General features: G+C 54.1%; 1 protein-coding gene across 4 annotated transcripts in view; it reads left to right on the forward strand.

Annotated features, from left to right (window-relative positions):
• NEK6 (NIMA-related kinase 6) overlaps window positions 1-17,014 on the forward strand; it is a 104,708-nt gene that overhangs the window by 51,885 nt on the left and 35,809 nt on the right. For all 4 annotated transcript variants that reach the window (XM_011988669.1, XM_011988671.1, XM_011988670.1 and 1 more), the window contains 3 exons: window positions 1,115-1,233; window positions 12,195-12,335; window positions 13,597-13,659. In XM_011988669.1, the coding sequence (XP_011844059.1) occupies window positions 1,115-1,233; window positions 12,195-12,335; window positions 13,597-13,659 (323 nt within the window). The remainder of the gene's footprint in view (window positions 1-1,114; window positions 1,234-12,194; window positions 12,336-13,596; window positions 13,660-17,014) is intronic.

Consider the following 17,014-nt stretch of genomic DNA (forward strand, 5'->3'; position numbering starts at 1 on the left):
GACTTCTGATTCTCCAGGGGTACAGCGGAGCTGCTCTGGGAGCCTAGGCCAGACCTCAAGGGCTTCTGCCTAGGATGTGGTCACACGAGAGGTGCCCTGGGGACATCCAGGGCTTGTTGGGGAGGAGGAGCAGCGGCCAGGAACGGGGGCCTCACCACTTGCGTGATCTAGTGCCTTTCATGCACGCCACGTGGGAGCCCTGGCACACAGGAGGTGCTGCAGAAATGCTTGTGAGGCGAGCGCAGATCTCTCCTCCCAGGGAGGAGGAGGGCTTTTCCCCTGGCATCAGGAAGGATCCCGGTGGCCAGGTCATGCAGCTTCTGTGCACATAACCTCAGACCCTGCCCCGGAAGCACTTGTCTGATGGTGGAGGCCAGAGGCTAAAATATTGGAGGAGATGCTCCGATGGCCTTGAGCTCAGGACTGGGCACATAGTGGGTGCTTAACCAGGGACCTGTGGCTGCTGTGACTACCTGTGACCAGCATCTCTGACTCTCCCAGGGCAGCGCAAGCCCTGGAGGCTGAGGGGGGCTGTTCCTTTGCACAGAGGTCTAAGTAGGACGGCAAACAGGACCTCTTGACGCTGGCCTTCCCTGTGTCACACGTGTGGCGCGCCAGGGCCCAGCCAGGACAAGGACATGGGCTCCTTCCCAGAGCCGCTGTCTGCAGCCTGATCAAGGCCTTTCTCTTCTGAGCACCCAGGCTGCCAGCGTGGGTATAGGTGAGGGTGACAATGGGGGATAGGGGTACAGAACTGCTCCTCAAGAAGCAGGGCCAGTGCTGTGGAAAGAACAAGCCTTTGGACTCCAGCAAATGTGAGGTTGAATCCAGTGTCTTCCTTCCTGGCCTTGGGGGCTGCTGATGGACGTTTACCTGCCTGGAGCTTCTTCCGGTGGGAATAATCCTAGTGACTTAGGACAGTCTAACAGAGGGCGACTGCGTCACCCGGGGATGTCCAGTTGTAGCCCTGCCACTTCAGAGCTGGGTGGCCGTGGGCAAATTACTAAACGGCTTTGCACCTCAGCTCACGCGTCTGTAAAATGGAGTGAGCAAAAGCCCCTCCTCCTTCTGAGGGTCTCAGAGAAAGTGACCAGGCCGCTGTTTTCTGTTGCAGCTCGTGCCCTTGTGAGGCTGGCATGCAGGATGGCAGGACAGCACGGCCACATGCCCCACGGAGGGAGTTCCAACAACCTCTGCCACACCCTGGGGCCTGCGCACCCTCCTGACCCGCAGGTAAGCCCCTCACCTTTGTCTGCAGCGCACTGAAGAGTCCCCAAGGAATACAGATCCCTGAGCCTCCTTTGTGCAAACTCCTACTGGTGGAAACCCTTCAGCTTCCTGAAGCAGAACCTCTTCTTGAATGCTTCCAGTGATGGGGAGCTCACTACCCTATCTAGTGAGCTCATCATTGAATTCAGTAATACTCAGAGAAGCCTCCTCTGCCAAACTCTAGGCTGGGACCCTGGACCCTAATCATGCCCCTGGGTGATCCAAGTGGATGGAACAGCTTCATCTCAGGGATCAGCATGGTTGGAAGGGTACAGGGGGTACTGTGGAGGCCCTGAGGACAGCGAGGGACTCAGAGCAATGGGCTGACTGTCCTGAGGGTCAGAAAATTCTCTCTTACAGTGAGCCAACATTGCCTCCCATTTTGGTCTTAACTGTGTTTCAGTCCCTTTCAGCCTCTTCTAGAACCAGCAGCATTTGGGAGAACACTGGCTTCTTAACGCCTGCCTCACGCTCTCTGTAGATACCTTGGAGAACCGGGCAGCCTTCAGGAGCTTTTCTGAAGGTGACGTCTAGGTTTCTGAACTGCCTTGTGCACCCCATGCTGCCCGGGCCTGGCACTCCCTCCCTGACCCCTCTTCCAAGTCAGTGCAAATGCTGCTCCCTCTGGGGAGACCTCCACCTCCACCCTGCTGTCTGCTCTGGGGCTGCCCGCACACCTTGTCCACACACCTGGGTGATGGCCGTGATCACATCTCACTGGGGCACTAATTCCTGGGTCTGCCTCACTTTCTAGACAGAGAGCTCCCCTGGAGTGGGGCTTCGCTGGTGGCACCATCCCACGCCGGGCACAGACAGGCCCTGCATGCTTGCTGAGTTAAGGAACTGTGGATGCGTGTGCGGCGTAACCACGTAGGATGGGGCTGTGTGCAAGACACACTCAGGTCTGCTGTTAGGGAGCACACAGCCTCATGGGAGAGGAAGATACGGAACTGAGCAGAAGAACCTTGCGGGCCTAGGGAGCCCAGCACGGCACCTGATCCGGGGCCAGAGAGGCTTTCTCACGGAAGCGGCATGCAAAGGCCTGGAGGGGACAGAGAGCTTGTCTGGACAGGTTGACCGAAGCCAGATCCTGGAAGGTCCTGTGGCCAGCTTAGAATGATGAGAAGTTCTCTTACGTGGTATTGGCTTTTTGTCCAAAGGATGTGAGACCTAAATTCAGGGGAGGCTCAGAGATAGCCACCCTCCTGAGCCATGGTCTTGGTCTTGGTCATAGCTTCTTATTAAGCCTAATCCCTCTTGGAAGACTTCAGATTGACTGATGTTTGACCTCAATGGCAAGGTCGCCATGTATAGTTGTACAGGTTATGCACTGCACAAAGCTTCTGGGCTAAGGAGGCAGATAGGTCTGAAATCCTTCTCCTGTGCTTGCATTATCACCAAGCCATGCTCCGTGGTGGACAGCTACATCAGCCCAAGGAGGGCAGTGATGCTGCAGATTCACACAGAGGCGACACGTGAGCTAGTGGACGCTGCGTTTGTGTGTGTCTCTGGTGGGGGGGTGTGTATATGCATACACACAAGCATGCAGAGGGTCCAAGGGGCATCTATGCTATTTTTACTCATGCAAGGCCCATTTCCTAGGTAGAATTTGGGGAGGCAGATCCCAGAAAGCTGGGAAGCCCCGGGACACTGTGGGTCCAGAGTCTACCAGGACATGGTGCTGATGGCTAGGGGCAGCAGGGCCTCCTCGGGTAATGTAGCAATTTGTCATATTAAGTCATTCACTAACAATTGAATCCCCCTTGATTAATCTCCCAGAATTAGCCAGTTGCATTTCGAGCAATTAGGGTTAATTACAACCTCATTTGGCAGAGGAGAGGGCCCCGTAATTATTTCACGAACAAGGCGAAGAGGCGGTGGGCTGCGGTGGCGGCGTTCACGATGTCTCGTCGCACATGTTGGAGAGGGTAATGACATAGTTAAGTGTAATTAGATACGATTACTCAGAGCTGGGCTGCTCTGGGCAGCGGCTGTCGGGCAACGATGCCCCCAGTCCCACCAGCATCTGGCTGGGTTTGCAGAATGGGGACGCAAGGCCACCCATGTGCTGCGGCAGCTCCAGGTTGGGATGGGAATGGGGGACTTTCTCCTCAGCTCCTGAAGCCCTGGGGTAACACTGTCTGGGGAGACATCCTGGCCGTGTCTCGTCTGTTTCAGGACATAGAAACACCTTGAATTAATGGGCCAGGCATTTTCCTTAATAGCAGGAGGCACCGCTGCTTCCCTGAAACCGTCCTTAGAGGAAGGAGCCGGGCTCAGAATGCTTTGATGTGGGCCAGGCTGGTTCTGTACCCAGCTCTCCATCTCTCATTAGCCGGTGAGACTGGGAAAGCGACCTCTCTGAGCCTCAGTTTCCTCATCTATAAAATGGGATAATAATATTATCTCCCTCATGAGGCGGCTGGGAAGACTAAGCGAGATAGTTACTGTAAACATCCAACACGGCACCTCACGTCGTGGGTATTGAGGAAATGTTATGTCATGGATCTTATATTTTAAAAATCATTTCTGTTTTCATAGCTAAAGACCTCCGAGCTGGATAATACCCCCAGTGTAGAAAGAAAGAAACTACAAACACCCGAACTGTGGTTTTTGTTAACCTTCTATGCCCGAGGCTAGTGGCTTGTTCTTTTCAGGAAGCTTTCTAGCCTTGAGAGCCAGCAGCAGTGAAAAAATATTTGCTGAACGCGGCAGAACCATATATGAAATTCATATATACTTAGGAAAGCTGAACATGCTTGCTTTTATAGAGGTTTCTAATGAATGAATGAATGGAATTGAGGAAAGAAGCTTAAAAGGCCTCATGCTTTTTAGATTTTACCAATTTGCTGCAGAGAGCTTTCATTGGGAATGAAGTGTAAGCCTCAGCCGACACACTACGAATCACATGAATTTCCAAGAAGGGGAAAGGTATTCTTGCCTGAGAAAGCCCCAGCTAATGTGTCTTCTGTCTGGAAAGTCTTTGCAAACCTGCTTGGGATGTGCCAAGTTCAGTTATATTTGGGCGCTCTTCCAAGAGAACTTTGCAGGGGATGGGGTCAGCTCTTTCTAGGTGTGCATTGCACAGGCCGAAATCTTTGTCAAAACCTTCCCAGAGCAGTGATGCTAGTTGGTTAAGGTTTAATGACCAAATATCAACGGCTATTAAAATTAAGTTAGTGGAGCCAGGCATGGTGGCTCATGCCTGTAATCCCAGCACTTTTGGGAGGCCAAGGTGGGTGGATCACCTGAGGTCTGGAGTTCAAGACCAGCCTGGCCAACATGATGAATCCCCGTCTCTACTAAAAATACAAAAATTAGCTGGATGTGGTGGTGCTCACCTGTAATCTCAGCTACTCGGGAGGCCGAGGCATGAGAATCGCTTCAACCCGGGAGGCAGAGGTTGCAGTGAGCTGAGATTGCACCTTTGTACTCCAGCCTGGGCAACAGAGTGAGACTCCATCGCAAAACATAAAAATTAAAAAAAAAAATTCCGTGTCTGCTAACTGTTGTCAATTCAGCAAGCGTTTGTTTTGTTTCTGCCATGGGAGGTGCCCAGTGCCTGCCTTTGGGGGGCTCCCAGTCTACTGAGAAGCTCTGCGTGGAAGCTCCCCGGGAGGGATGGACAGATGCTGGGAGAGCCCAGAGTATGGGGAGGCCAGTTCTGCTAGATGGATGATAAGGGATTTGTGGGGGGACAGAGAGAGGCCCCAGACCTGAAGGTGCATGGTCAATCAGGTTAGAGAAGGTGTTGAAATACCCATGCTTACATAAGGTAAAAGAATAGTGTTTATGAAGGTCTCAAATCCATGCTATCTCATTTGAAATTGAATCTGTAGCAAATGAGTCCATTATGGGTTTTCAGGTGGCAAGGGGGTGCTTGGGTTGGGTTCTAGATAGATCACTGGTGGCTTGTGCTCAAGGCTCAAGAAAGGTGAAAATAGGGAGGTAAGGAGACCCCTTCTTCACTAGGCGAGATGATGCCTCATGGGGCTGCAGCACTAGGGGCTGGACATGGGGAGAGAGGGTTCCAGAGACTTACAGGGGAAAGCAGCCGCACTTGGTAGTGGAAGGGATGAGGGAGAGGGGGTGTCAGGAGTGGCAGCTGGATCTCTTTGTGGTTTCGTCCTTCATGTCTTTGCTTGTGAGTCATCGGAGCTGGTTCCAGATCATCTTTCGTATGTTTAAGCTTAGCCTTTTCCAGACTCAGTTAATGAGAATTGTCCTGGGGGAACCACAGTGATTTAGATTGTTTTGGGTTTTGTTATTAGGAATCTTCCATATGATGGGCATTGGCTCACTGATCCCATGAGCCAATGGCCCCCGGAGTGCGGTGCAGACATCTAAGCTGAGCCAGTAATGGTGGTGGTTGTACAAACGGCCCAGTGCCTGGGACTCATCTCATTTAGTACTCCGGCCGACTCAGAGGAGTTGCTTATTGAATGCTCCATTTTGCAGGGAAGGAAGCTGATGTCATAATCTGCCATCGCGCCATCAGGGGGCAGAGTTGGGATTGGGTCCAGGCCTGCGGGATCCCACAGTGCCCCTTCGGGCAGCTAGGTTCTTCGAAAGGGATGACTGGCTTTGGGTCTGAAGTTAGCCGGATCGTGAGGAGCTGAGCTGGACTGGCCTCAGAAGTCTGACAATGTGGACTCTTTGTAAATCGTGCCCTTTTGTGCAATACAGATTTAAAATATATCACTATATACGCATCTACCAAATCCATTAGAAGTTCCTTACCCATGGTGTCAGATGTCTTTAAAGGTGAAATTCGTTTATAAGAAATGTCATCCTGATGAAGTGTGCTTTTTAAAATCATAGAAACGGTTGCCTTAAAATTAATGATGCATTGCAAATATCAGGGAAAAAAGACCCATCCAGTGTAAAGATGATTAAAATTCAGGTCAGAAGTCTGACTTAGTCAGGCTAAATTTTTTAATGAGATTTCAGAAAATTAATTGGGCGAATGCATTTTTATTCTTTATAGCATGTAATTTTATGCTCCTGTTTAAAAAAAAAAAAAAAAAAAAGATTTGTCTATGGCTGAGGCTGATTGTGGTTCAAACATTTTAAACTCAAATTAGCACAGGGTGGGGGGTGTTTGTGGCCTAATTTGATCTGACTTGGAGAAGAGAGCGTGGGTTTATCAGAGCTTTCTGGGTGGGGGTAGTAGCTATAGTGGTCTGAGACATTATCTCCGCCCCCCAGTCTCCCAGTCATGCCTTGCCTCTTCCTGAGAAAGCCAGCGACATTTCTTGGGAGGTGGGATTGGGGTGATGGTGGCTCCGAGACCTCAGCCATCTCATTGGCTCCTGCTCGCCAGTTTCCTGCTGCTCCCCAGGGCCCTTGTTCCAGTGGTCCCTCCATCCTCCTCCTCTCAAATCCCATGTGCCTGCCCCAGGCAGCTCAGGCCTCCTGCCTCGTGCACATGGTGATAGGCAGCACAGTGAGTGGTGATGCTGCAGGGTCAGCCTCCCTGTCCCCCAGCCCCTCGACCCGTCTCCTCTGCCTTTGTGGGAGAGCAGAGGGCCCCCGCGCCCTGGCGGAGGGGCCCGAGGAGTCAGAAGTGGGCTCTATGGCGTTGCCCCACAGCGCAGCCCTGGAAGGGAGGCTGAGGGCCGCTCTTGCCTAGCACGGTCCCTTGACAAATGGTCCTGGGTGACAGAGTCGCAAGGTTGTGTCTTTTACCCATCCGCAGGTGCATGTCAGCCCCATGGCCTAACTGCAGCCCCCAAGGTTACTGCCAGCCCCCGGGTCGGCAGACCTCCGAGGGGTGGGAACAGCAGGGCGATGATATCAACAGCCGAGAACCTGCGGGCTTGTCCACTGCTCCCCAGGGAAGCAGGTGCCACCCCTAGGCCCATTCGACAGATAGCAGCACAGTCACCGTCACCACAGCAGCTGGAGAATGACATGTCCCAGCACCTAGTGCCAGGCCCTCTTCCAAGAACTTGCATTCACTCATCCATGTAACCCCCAGCAGCCCCCTGAAGGCGATACTGCTATGATTTCAACTATACGGAAGAGGAAACTGAGGCCCAGAAGGCTCACCCAAGGCCCACAGCCAGGAAGTGGCGGAATTGAGGTTTGAGCCCGTCTCCATGCGCCAGCATTGGAGTCTCAACATCAGAGCCAGGGCAGTGGTTACCCCTCTGCCAACTTGTGCCCTGGGGTGCGGTTGGGGGTGTTATTTTCCCCAGAAGCCAGAACAGGGTTTCACACAGAGCAGGCACAGTGAGCAACAAAAACCAGTTTTCTGGGCTGGGTGCAGTGGCTCACGCCTGTAATCCCAGCACTTTGGGAGGCCGAGGGTGGTGGATCGCCTGAGGTCAGGCGTTCAAGATGAGCCTGGCCAACATGGTGAAACCCCATCTCTACCAAAAATACAAAAAAATTTAGCCAGGTGTGGTGGTGGGCGCCTGTAATCCCAGCTACTCGGGAGGCTGAGGCAGGAGAATCGCTTGAACCCAGGAGGCGGAGATTGCAATGAGCCGAGATTGCGCCACAGTGCTCCAGCCTGGGCAACAAGAGCAAAACTCTGTCTCAAAAAAAAAAAAAAAAAGCAGTTTTCTGAAAGACCATCGGGGTGGTCAGTCATTAGTCAGCAGTGATCACATTTGGGGCCACCCTGGGCACACTGTTCTGGGGCCAGCCCCATGCCTGTCTCGCAGTTTAGAGCCACGCAGACACTTGTCACCAACATCATCTCCCGGAGTCCTCAGAGAAATCCTGGAGCCAGTGTCTCTATGTGTGGATGACCAGCCCAGGATCACTTGGCTGCAGGGGCAAAAGTGGAACTTGCGGGGGGCTGACCCAGGAGGGGAGGGAGATCTTGGAGGTGGCAACAGAGAGCAGCCAGGCCTTCCAGGCCAAGAACACAGTTCACCCTTTCCCTTCTGCTGAGAACCCCCAGGTGCACCAGGGCCAGGACTCTGCCACCCAGGCAGCTGCCCCCAGGAGACTGGTGTCCTGAAGTGCCCCACACCTGAGCAGAGGCCACCCTGGGAACAGGGTCCCATGGCAGCCCTGGGAGTGCAGTGGTGTCCCAGAGCCTGCTGGACCATGCCCCTAACACACGTGCTGCCATCTAGGAAGCTGCCCCACCAGAGGAGCTGGCCTCTAATTGGGTTGGATGGGCTGTGACAAGAAATGCAAATCTGGGTCATCCATATGCATGTGAACAGCTGGAGCCTCAGCCACCTCCACCCACATCCACTAGGAGCTTTGACCCCACTGTGGAACTGCACAGTGTAGCCTCCCAGGATGGGCAGTGTTGGGAACCCCGGCCAGACTCCCACTAGTCACAGTGAGAAGCCTGGTCTCCCCAGGGCAAAGACCCTCTGGGATCACTTCCTCTAAACCCTTCACTGTGTCTGGGGGAAACTGAGGCCCAGGAGAGGAGGGAGCCTACCCCCATCACTGGTGGTGCAGCTGCCTCTAGATCTGACAGGGAGTTCCAGCCTGTTTCCTGGTTTGCGAGATGGGATTCATAACTCTTGCTTCATGAAGCTGTTAGGAGCTTGGAGACATAGAGCTGTCTAAGCAGCTGGAAGCTGGCACATAGTAGGCGTCTAATGCACACCACCTCATGGTTATTTTTATGAGTACGTGCGATTCCTCTGAGTGCTCAGAAAGCTGCCCTGGCTGTTTCTGAGGGTGTGTGATTTCAGCTGCATTCCTAGAGGTGATGGCGTCTGAGTCACAGAGTCCCACTGTGCGCCAGGTCGTGTCGGGCGCATTCCATGTGTCATTCCACAAACATGCTCCAAGCAGTTGCTCTGGGCAGGTCAGAGCCTCAGTGCAGAGGACGTGGAAGGGACTAGACGGGCCCGCTTTTGAAGAGGCTGGTAGCGGGGCATGGGTCAGGGCTCAGGTAACTGAAAGAATGGAGGCTGGAGCAGGAAGTGGCAGTTCTGGCTGCTCAGGGGGTCTTGAGCGAAAAGCCGAGAAGAGATCTGAGCTGAGAGCCCACCCAATATGGAGCAAGGGCTTGGGCACCACAGTCCCCAGTCCTGGGGTCACATCCCAGCTCTGCTATTCTTCGCTGCCTGATCAGAACAGGTCACTGCTACCCCTCCAAGCCTCAGATTCCTGAAATGGGGACAGCAGTGAGGCCTATTTACAGGGTTGTTCTGAGTACCCAAAGAGTTGGCACATGGGTGGTGTCTGCACAGAGCCCAGCATGCAGTAGGCACTCAGGGATGCCTGCTCTTAGGTTTGCACTCCGTGTACAGGTGTATTTACCCAACAGACATTGGCACTTGGTGAAGAACTAGAAGTACCATTTGACCCAGCCATCCCATTACTGGGTATATACCCAAAGGATTATAAATCATGCTGCTATAAAGACACATGCACACGTATGTTTATTGCAGCACTATTCACAATAGCAAAGACTTGGAATCAACCCAAATGTCCATCAGTGACAGACTGGATTAAGAAAATGTGGCACATATACACCATGGAATACTATGCAGCCATAAAAAAGGATGAGTTTGTGTCCTTTGTAGGGACATGGATGCAGCTGGAAACCATCATTCTCAGCAAACTGTCGCAAGAACAGAAAACCAGACACCGCATGTTCTCACTCATAGGTGGGAACTGAACGATGAGATCACTTGGACTCGGGAAGGGGCCTATCACGGGGAGGGGGGAGGGGGGAGGGATTGCACTGGGAGTTATACCTGATGTAAATGACGAGTTGATGGGTGCTGACGAGTTGATGGGTGCAGCACACCAACATGGCACAAGTATACATATGTAACAAACCTGCACGTTATGCACATGTACCCTAGAACTTAAAGTATAAAAAAAAAAAAAAATCATCATCTTCCTCTTCCAGCAGCCCTCCAGGTCGGGTCCCCCAGCAGGACCCACCGTGAGAGGTAATTAGGCCTCGAGGCTTCAAAGTCAAGGTTGGCCCAGCCCTCACCTTGCTGTGTGCCGTGAGGCCTGGACTCCCATCACTCACTCCCACAGGAGGGTGTTCTGTAGGGTTCCCTCAGCCAAATCTGGAAGAGACATTTTCTGTTTTTTGAGGTGGAATCTCACTGTCGCCCGGGCTGGAGTGCAGTGGCACGATCTCAGCCAACTGCAACCTCCGCCTCCCAGGTTCAAGCAATTCTCCTGCCTCGGCCTCCCTAGTGGCTGGGATTTACAGGCACACACCACCACACCCAGCTAATTTTTGCAGTTTTACAAACATTTTTTGGCCAGGTTGGTCTCAAACTCCTGACCTCAAGTGATCCGCCCACCTCGGCCTCCCAAAGTGCTGGGATTACAGGCGTGAGCCACCGCGCCCGGCCTGGAAGAGACATTTTCACTTTACCTTTTTCCCTGCCTTTCCAGTGAGTTTCTATTTTTCATTAAGTCATGATTCAGGGTCCCAGAGTAAGGATCACCACATAACCAGGTTCCCCTCAGGCACCCTGGGAGAAGGACGGAGGAGAAGTCGATGGACCCAGCTTAGACCTGCCCAGGAAACGTGCCCCTGCTCCGCAGCCATCTCAGGCTGAGACCCAGGTGGTCCAGCCAGCAGTTCCTGGTGTTTCCGGGTGGGGAAGCAGCTGTCAGAAGGGCCAGTCCTGTAGTTCTCGGTTTGGTCTTGATGCCTTCCGCCAGGGTGCTGACTCCCAAAGACACCTCGGTGCAGCACCCAGCTCAGTGTGACCCTCAGCAAAGACCCATTTCATGCTAGAAAGTTGAACTGCTGGTTCCTGCTTCAGTTGGGGCAGTGGCATGGAGCCGGGTGATGTGGGCATGGCTGGGCCCTCTGGGCCTCAGTTTCCTCATCGGGCAAATGGAGACACAACAGGGCCCATCTCACCATAGGGCAGCCCAGAGATGTGGCATCCTCTCCCCTTGTCTGTCTTCTCCTTCCCTGGCCCAGTGTTGGCGCCCCCTCCTGCCTTTTCCTGAGAGCTCACTGCACAGATGTCCCGGGGCCCTCCTGGCCACTGCGGCCTCACCTGGAGGCTCCATCCCTGGGCAGGTTCCAGCGCAGGATCACGTGCTCCAACGCTGGCCCCTGCTGAGTCTTTGTGGAGCTCTGGTTTCTTCCCGGCACCCTAAAAAAGTAGTTTATTTAAAGCATGGGCTCAGTGTGTAAGGCCGCACATTTTTTTGAGTGGGGGACAGAGTCTCCATTACCCAGGCTGGAGTGCAGTGGCATAATCTCTGCTCACTGCAACCTCTGCCTCCTGGGTTCAAGCAATTCTCGTGCCTCAGTCTCCCGAGTAGCTGGAATTATAGGCATGTGCCACCACACCCAGCTAATTTTTGTATTTTTAGTGGCGACGGAGTTTTGCCATGTTGGCCAGGCTGGTCTCGAACTCCTCACCTCAAGTGATCCGCCTGCCTCAGCCTCCCAGTGTGCTGGGATTACAGGCGTGAGCCACCACATCTGGCCAAAGCTACAAATATTAACCTGCGTTTTCTTGTCTGAGATGGGGAACGGCTGCCCCAGGAGGGGAACTTACCATTTCTTACAATGACCTGGGGCATTTGGCATGGTGGCCATGAGCTGGGGAGACCTGAGCTGCACCCAGCTTGCTGGACCCCAATTTGGGCATCAAGGATTCAGGAGAGGATGAGATGGGCAAGGCCCCTGGTCCCACGGAGCTAACCCCCGGGGATGGGATTCAGCGACAGCAAACAAGCAGTCAGATAATGAAGGCGGTGATAAGGGCAGTGGGGAGCGTGAACAGCCTCAGTTTTTCACCTGCAGTGGGGGTCCTTAAGGGGAACCAGGGACCCTGCGCAGAAAGCCCCTGGGGGTGCGCCTGGGAGGCTCTGAGAGCAGGGTTGGCAGCAGAGTCCCTCCTTCACCCTAAAGGGTGCTGTTGGGGTGCTGGGGCTCTAGGGGTCGTCCCCAGGCCTCTGCTCCAGCCTGACTGCTCACGGAGACCCTCTGTCCCCTCTTCCAGAGGCACCCCAACACCCTGTCTTTTCGCTGCTCGCTGGCGGACTTCCAGATCGAAAAGAAGATAGGCCGAGGACAGTTCAGCGAGGTGTACAAGGCCACCTGCCTGCTGGACAGGAAGACGGTGGCTCTGAAGAAGGTGCAGGTGAGCTGATGACCCATGGGGTCAAACCTGCATCTCTGGAGGCCGTCTCTGCATCTGGACGGGGTGCCCGGGCCAGTCCCTTCTCTCCCCTCCTCTGTGAACGAGGGAAACAGCACCCAACTCACTGGGTTACAGGGAGAACCAGGTAGATGCCTGTTCACTGTGAACCACAAAGGAAAAGAAAAACAAGCATGCATTGAGCGCCTGCTGTGTACTGGGTCATGCAAGGAGCACATGGAGCCTGGCAACAGTCCCGTGGGTGGGGACTGTCATTTCATCTCTCAGATGAGGACAATCTCTCAGAACACCCCAGGGTCCCAGCGTGTCACGGGGGAGCTGAGGTTCAGACCATGTCCACTCATCCTTGCACCTGCGCTTGCTCCACAGTTGTGGGCTTCCTGCCTTCTGCTTCCCTCCTAAATGGAGGAAGTAGATCAAGCGGCAAAGTCAGGACGGGAGCCATGCCCACGGGAGCCGCTGGGCCCATCTGAACACGGCTTTGCTGGAGGAAATGGCTTCAAATCCTCCAGCAGAGCTTCCTAAGCCCCTTGATTTGCTTACTTGTCCTTAAAGAATGAGATTGAGAGCCTGGGCAGAGGAGGCCCGGGAGAGAGAATGGCGTCGGGGAAATTGGGAGAGAACACCAGTAGCTTCAGGGCACTGGAGGAGCAGCGGGGTCCTCTGTCCAAAAAAGGACCAGTTTCACTCTTGATCTTTTATTTTTTTTTTTTGAGACAGAGTCTCAGTCTGTCACCCAGGCTGGAGTGCAGTGGTGTGATCAGCTCACTGCAACCTCCGCCTTCCGGGTTCAAGCGATTCTTCTGCCTCAGTCTCTTGAGTAGCTGGGACTACAGGCATGCACCACCACACCTGGCTAATTTTTATATTTTTAGTAGAGACGGGGTTTCACCATGTTGGCCAGGCTGGTCTCAAACTCCTGACCTCAAGTGATCCACCCACCTCAGCCTCCCAAAGTGCTGGGATCACAGGTATAAGCCCCCATGCCTGGCCCTCTCTCTCGATCTTCTGGGGAGGGGCTCACCTGGCCTCCCTGTCTTGATTCTTTAGTGCCACGATGGGTTTTGTGGTGGGACAGTGCTGGGGGGCCTACAGTGAGCAAACCCTACAGGGACTGGGGTGTGGGGGGTCCCTCGGTGAGGAGGTGGGAGAGCCGGGACTGGAAAGCAGACCCCGTAACCCCCTACAGGGGCTCTGGACACAGATTGTAACCACTCTGTTTCTCTTTTTCCTCCCGCCCAAGATCTTTGAGATGATGGACGCCAAGGCAAGACAAGACTGCGTCAAGGAGATCGGCCTCTTGAAGGTGAGTGCCCGGGGCTGAGCGGGAACCTCGCCTCCTCCGGAAGGTTCTGGGGCACCGGCTAGGCCACATCATGTCCATCACTGCCCTTGGGTGCCAGGAATCCGCAGCCCCTGCTAAGTTCACAGACGATGGCTTTCTAGGGGCAGCGGCTGGTAAGTTTTCTCATGGCCAGGCAGCAGCGGCCCCTGCCTCATCACTCTGCCCAGCCCTCGGGGTCTTTCCTCCTTGCTGGACGCCCCTCCTGCTTGTACATGGCAGTACCCGGCATAGAAGTCCTTCCCCCCAGGGCAGCCCTGACCCTGCCTCCCAGTGTTCTGTGGACCAGGCTTGGCCAGCCAGGGGAGGAGTTCAGTGTGGGGGTCACATCTAGACTGCAGCTTGTCTGGCTCTGCCTCTGTCTCCATGTCTATCTCCCTCTTTTTCTCTTTCTCATCCTCTTTCCGTCTCTCCTCTCAGCCTTTTTCTTTGGTTTTTTGTTTGTTTGTTTGTTTGTTTGTGTTGTTGTTGTTGTTGTTGTTGTTTAAGAGGCAAAGTCTGTTGCCTGGACTGGAGTGCAGTGGCATGACCATAGCTCACTACAGCATCAAACTCCTGGGCTCAAGCAATCCTCCCGCCTCAGTCTCCCAAGTAACTGGGACCACAGATGCATTCCACCATACCTAGCTAATTTTTATTTTTTATTTTATTTTATTTTATTTCTTTTTCTTGAAACGGAGTTTCACTCTTATTGCCCAGGCTGGAGTGCAGTGGCACAATCTCTGCTCACTGCAGTCCCCACCTTCTCGGTTCAAGCAATTCTCCTGTCTCAGTCTCCTGGGATTACAGGCACCCGCCACCATACCCAGCTAATTTTCATATTTTTAATAGAGACAGGGTTTCACCATGTTGGCCAGCCTGGTCTCGAACTCCTGACCTCAGGTAATCCATCTACCTCAGCCTCCCAAAGTGCTGGGATTACAGGTGTGAGCCACCACGCCCGGCCACATTTTTAATTTTTTGTAGGGATGAGGTCTCCTTATATTGCCCAGGCTGGTGTCAAACTCCTGAGGCCTCAAGCAGTCCTCTCATCCCAGCCTTCCAAAGTGCTGGGATTACAGGCGGGAGCCACTGCGCCCGGCCCCCAGTGAAACATACTGGATTTGCTCGGCAGTTTCCAGCAAAGTGGGATTGCTGGTGGCAGGGATGCCTGCTGAAGCCACAGCTGCAGAATTTCAGATTAGCAGTTTATTCTACCACACCCTACCCTGTTTTCTCAGGCCTTGGCCCTGCCCTTGGGGACTTCCAGGCTGGTGGGGAAGCAGATGGTGACCTTCCAGGGTGATGCAGATTGACTGGTGGGCCAGGAGCCCCGGGGAAACCCACTTCCTGAGCAGGTCTTACAGAGGCCAGGGCACCATCCCAGAATCTGGAAGGCCGAAGTGAGCCTGCTTCCAGGCACTGCTGCAGCGTGGATTCTGGGAGGTTGGGGAGACAGAAAGCCGGACATGGCGGCAGGGCCAGATACACACTCAGAACCAAAGGGGAGGCCCTGAAGTGGCTGCAAGCTGGGGGGGCCATGGCGGGGTGTGAGTTGTGAGTGCCTGCTCTGGTGGCCCTCGGCCACAGTGGGTGATGGAGTCAAGGCTGGAGACAGGAGATGTCCTTACCGCTAACTATTATAGGTCAAAAAATATCCCTCGAAAGCCTTGTTTAAATGTTTAAGTAATGGTCAACTTGCTGCCACTTACCCAGCCCTGATCACCCATCGCCCTCTCCCCACCTTGCATGCCTTTCTCCCCGAGTGAGGGAACCCGCAGGTGAGCATGCTGAGCACAGCCTGGTCTGGTCCCTGGTCACACAGATGTGCCATCGCAGCTCCTGCCTTGCAGGAGCCTGAGCCTGGCGTAAGCCCACCTGGCCGCGGAGGGGATTCTGCCCCTTCCGCAGGGCTGTGGTGCAGCCAAAGGCGTCAAGCCTGGATTCAGAGGACACACCCCTCGCTCACTAGCTGTGTGGCTGCGGGCCAGCCATGGACCTCTCAGGACCACAGTTTCCTCATCTGTAAAGGGGGCATGATGACAGCAGGCATGCTGGAGGAGTCAGTGAGGAAACACGTCTGACGAGCTCAGGGCAGCGCTGGTGTGTGGTACGCTCGCCGTCCAAAGCAGCCCGGTTGTCATGGTTACCACCTCTGCCCACCAACGCCAGCCACTTTCCAGAACACGGGTCCCACTCCCCGGGTAGCCCATGGGAAGTCAACAGGATGTGCCAGGGCCCGAGGTGCTTCCTTCAAAAAACAAAAGGAAACGTGGTTCTCGGAGGGGTGACTGGTTGACATATTATATCATTCATGCCAACAACCCAAACCCAAAACCTCTCAAGTGCAGGGGGCTTGTCAACACCACTGCCAAGTGTGGCACAAGAAGGCGGGTCGTGTGGAATACAGAAGTGTGTTCATTCATTCCGTGCAATTTCTGAGCACCACTGAATGCTGGACACCAGGATGCAGCCCAGTGGGGAAGACAGGTCATAGACAGACACTCTGTGTTACATCTGGGAGGGCCTGGAGCTTGTAGCAGAGCCCCTGATGGCAGAGATTCAAAGGACAGGGACCCTTACTCTCAGCTCTCCCTCCCTTCCCTCTGGCCACCATCAGCCAGGCAAGGCCCAACCACGTTGTGTCTTTGCAGCACCTTCCCTGTCCCTGGCCCAAGTGTGTCCCCTTCCAGACCCACCTGGGCCCACCAAGAGGCCACAGGCTGTGAAGTGGACCCCGTGTGGACCAGGTTCTAGACTCATCTCGGGCCCTGCTGCTGTGGACCCGTGGCTGATCCATTCCCGTCTCTGAACCTTGAGGATTTAGCCCAATGGATGTCCAGAGCCTCTTTCTGCCTGTGCCTTTGTCGACTACCTGGGCATTTAAGGGAGCCCTTCCTTAACCCCCTGCCCTCAGACCTGTAGGGAAATGGGGGAGGAGCCTCCCTCCTGCCCTCCCCAGGAACCAGCACCTCCTTGATGGGACTTTACTTCCTACCCAACCCCTCTCATTTCTCCCTTGCTGGAGAAACTGTCATGACTGGACTGCCGATGACCTGGGCAGTTTTTGGGGAGTCCTCCCTGAGAGGGTGTGAGATTTCCTGGTAACATCATGAGGTGAAGTTCAAGAGGAGGGTGAAGGAGCAGGGTGTTCCCATTTATCCTAGTAGCAGCTTGTCCACGCCGTAGGTCGTGTCTTAGAGATTTGAAAGCACTTTCAACTTGCCATTCACTTGCTTTGACACTTTTTTTGGTAACTGAAAAACATGTCTATGGAGCGTGATGTGTGCTGAGGGCAGCGATGCGATGGCCAGTGTTCGCGCAGGACGGCCTTCTCAAC

This window comes from Mandrillus leucophaeus, unplaced genomic scaffold (genome assembly GCF_000951045.1).
Source record: "Mandrillus leucophaeus isolate KB7577 unplaced genomic scaffold, Mleu.le_1.0 Scaffold335, whole genome shotgun sequence".
In the NCBI taxonomy this organism is placed as follows: domain Eukaryota; kingdom Metazoa; phylum Chordata; class Mammalia; order Primates; family Cercopithecidae; genus Mandrillus; species Mandrillus leucophaeus.